Source organism: Myotis davidii, unplaced genomic scaffold, assembly GCF_000327345.1.
Source record: "Myotis davidii unplaced genomic scaffold, ASM32734v1 scaffold698, whole genome shotgun sequence".
Taxonomy (NCBI): domain Eukaryota; kingdom Metazoa; phylum Chordata; class Mammalia; order Chiroptera; family Vespertilionidae; genus Myotis; species Myotis davidii.
In genome coordinates this window covers 348,457-350,203 of record NW_006290032.1, presented here as the reverse complement: position 1 = coordinate 350,203, position 1,747 = coordinate 348,457, and the positions used below count along the sequence as shown (strand labels likewise).

Sequence of the window (1,747 nt, the reverse complement as noted above, 5' to 3'; positions counted from 1 at the left end):
GGGTCGGGGAGGAATGGTGGCGCGCGCTCGCCGATCCGCTGAAGGTCCTGGTGTGTGTCTGCGGGGAGCTGAGTGCTCTTTCCTCTCTGCAGCTCTGTCCAAGGGCAGCAAGCCCGTCCACACCATCCTCCTGAACCCGCACGTGCACCTGCTGGGCGAGGACGCGGCCTGCATCGCCTACATCCGGCTCACCCAGTACACGGACGGCGGCGGGAGGCCCAGGACCATGCAGTCGGAGGAGACGCGCGTGTGGCACCGCCGGGACGGGAAGTGGCAGAACGTGCACTTCCATCGCTCGGGGTCCCCCACGGTGCCCACCAAGTAAGTGTCCCCCATGGTGCCCACTGAGTAAGTGTCCCCCACGGTGCCCACTCCCCCACGGTGCCCACTCTCCCGCAGTGCCCACCAAGTAAGTGTCCCCCGCAGTGTCCACTCCCCCACGGTGCCCACTCTCCCGTGGTGCCCACCAAGTAAGTGTCCCCCGCAGTGTCCACTCCCCCGCGGTGCCCACTCCCGCGGTGCCCACCAAGTCAGTGTCCCCTGCGGTGCCCACTCCCCCGCGGTGCCCACTCTCCCGCGGTGTCCACTGAGTGTCCCCCACGGTGCCCACCGAGTAAGTGTCCCCCACGGTGCCCATCGAGTAAGTGTCCCCCGCAGTGCCCATCGAGTAAGTGTCCCGGCCGCCAGGCGGTCACTCGGCCACTGCTCCTGGAGGGTGTCACACGTGGGAGTGGGCGTGTCCCGGGAGACAGTCACCATGCGTCCTGTGTGGGCTGACTGCTGCAGTGTCTCCCTGTAGGGCCAGGTGGGAACTAGGGCCCATCTCAGGCTGGGCTGTCAGCACCAATCAGGGTCCGTGTCTGACTTCGCTGTCACACAGGCAGTGGGAGGGCCGAGGGGGGAGCATTGGGGGGTTTCCAAAGTGTCGGTGTGATCTCAAGAGCCTCAGCCCCCAGTCCACACCCCCCGCCCCCGGCTGGTCACAGTCTTCAGGGACATTTATAAAACACAGCACTTCTTACTTTATTTTAATCTCTTATTTATTAAGTTGATTGGGGTGACAGTCCACAAGAGCATACAGGATTCAGGTGTGGGTTTCTGTGTGACAGGATCGGTGCAGTGCACCGTGTGCCCACCACCCAAAGTCACACCTTCTCCTGTCACCTCATGTTAGGCCCCTGCTCTCCCAGCCTCTTCCCTCTGGCAGCCACCACACTGTTCGTGCTGTTTATGTTCCTGAGTTTCAGTTTTGTCACCCACGTATGAGTAAAGTCGTATGGTTCTTAGCTTTTTCTGGCTGACTTATTTCACTGAGCATAATGTTCTCAATGTCCATCCATGGCATTATTTCGTCCTTTCTTACGGCTGAGTAGTGTTCCATTGTGTTAATTTGCATATCTCACTGATTAGCCAATGGGAAGGGTAGCAAAGTTATGGTTAATTACCATGTTTCTCTATTATTAGATAGGACCAGAGGCCCGGTGCACAAAAATTTGTGCACTGGCAGGGGATGTCCCTCAGCCCCACTTGTGCCCTCTCGCAGTCTGGGACCCCTCGGGAGATAACGACCTGCTGGCTAGGCCTGCTCCCGGGGGATTGGGTCTAAGATGGCAATCAGACATCCCTCTGGCAGCCCGGCAGCGCTTGGGGGATGTCCACTTGCCAGCGGGGAGCAGGCCTAAACTGCAGTCGGACATCCTTAACACTGCTGAGGAGGCAGGAGAGGCTCCACCACCACTGGTGTACT

The 1,747-nt window shown here is 59.8% G+C and overlaps 1 protein-coding gene across 3 annotated transcripts in view; it reads left to right on the top strand.

The window, feature by feature from the left end:
* Window positions 1–1,747, top strand: part of CAMK2D (calcium/calmodulin-dependent protein kinase II delta) — a 156,461-nt gene that overhangs the window by 150,036 nt on the left and 4,678 nt on the right. For all 3 annotated transcript variants that reach the window (XM_015563367.1, XM_015563365.1, XM_015563366.1), the window contains one exon: window positions 93–321. In XM_015563367.1, coding sequence (XP_015418853.1) covers window positions 93–321 — 229 coding nt within the window. The remainder of the gene's footprint in view (window positions 1–92; window positions 322–1,747) is intronic.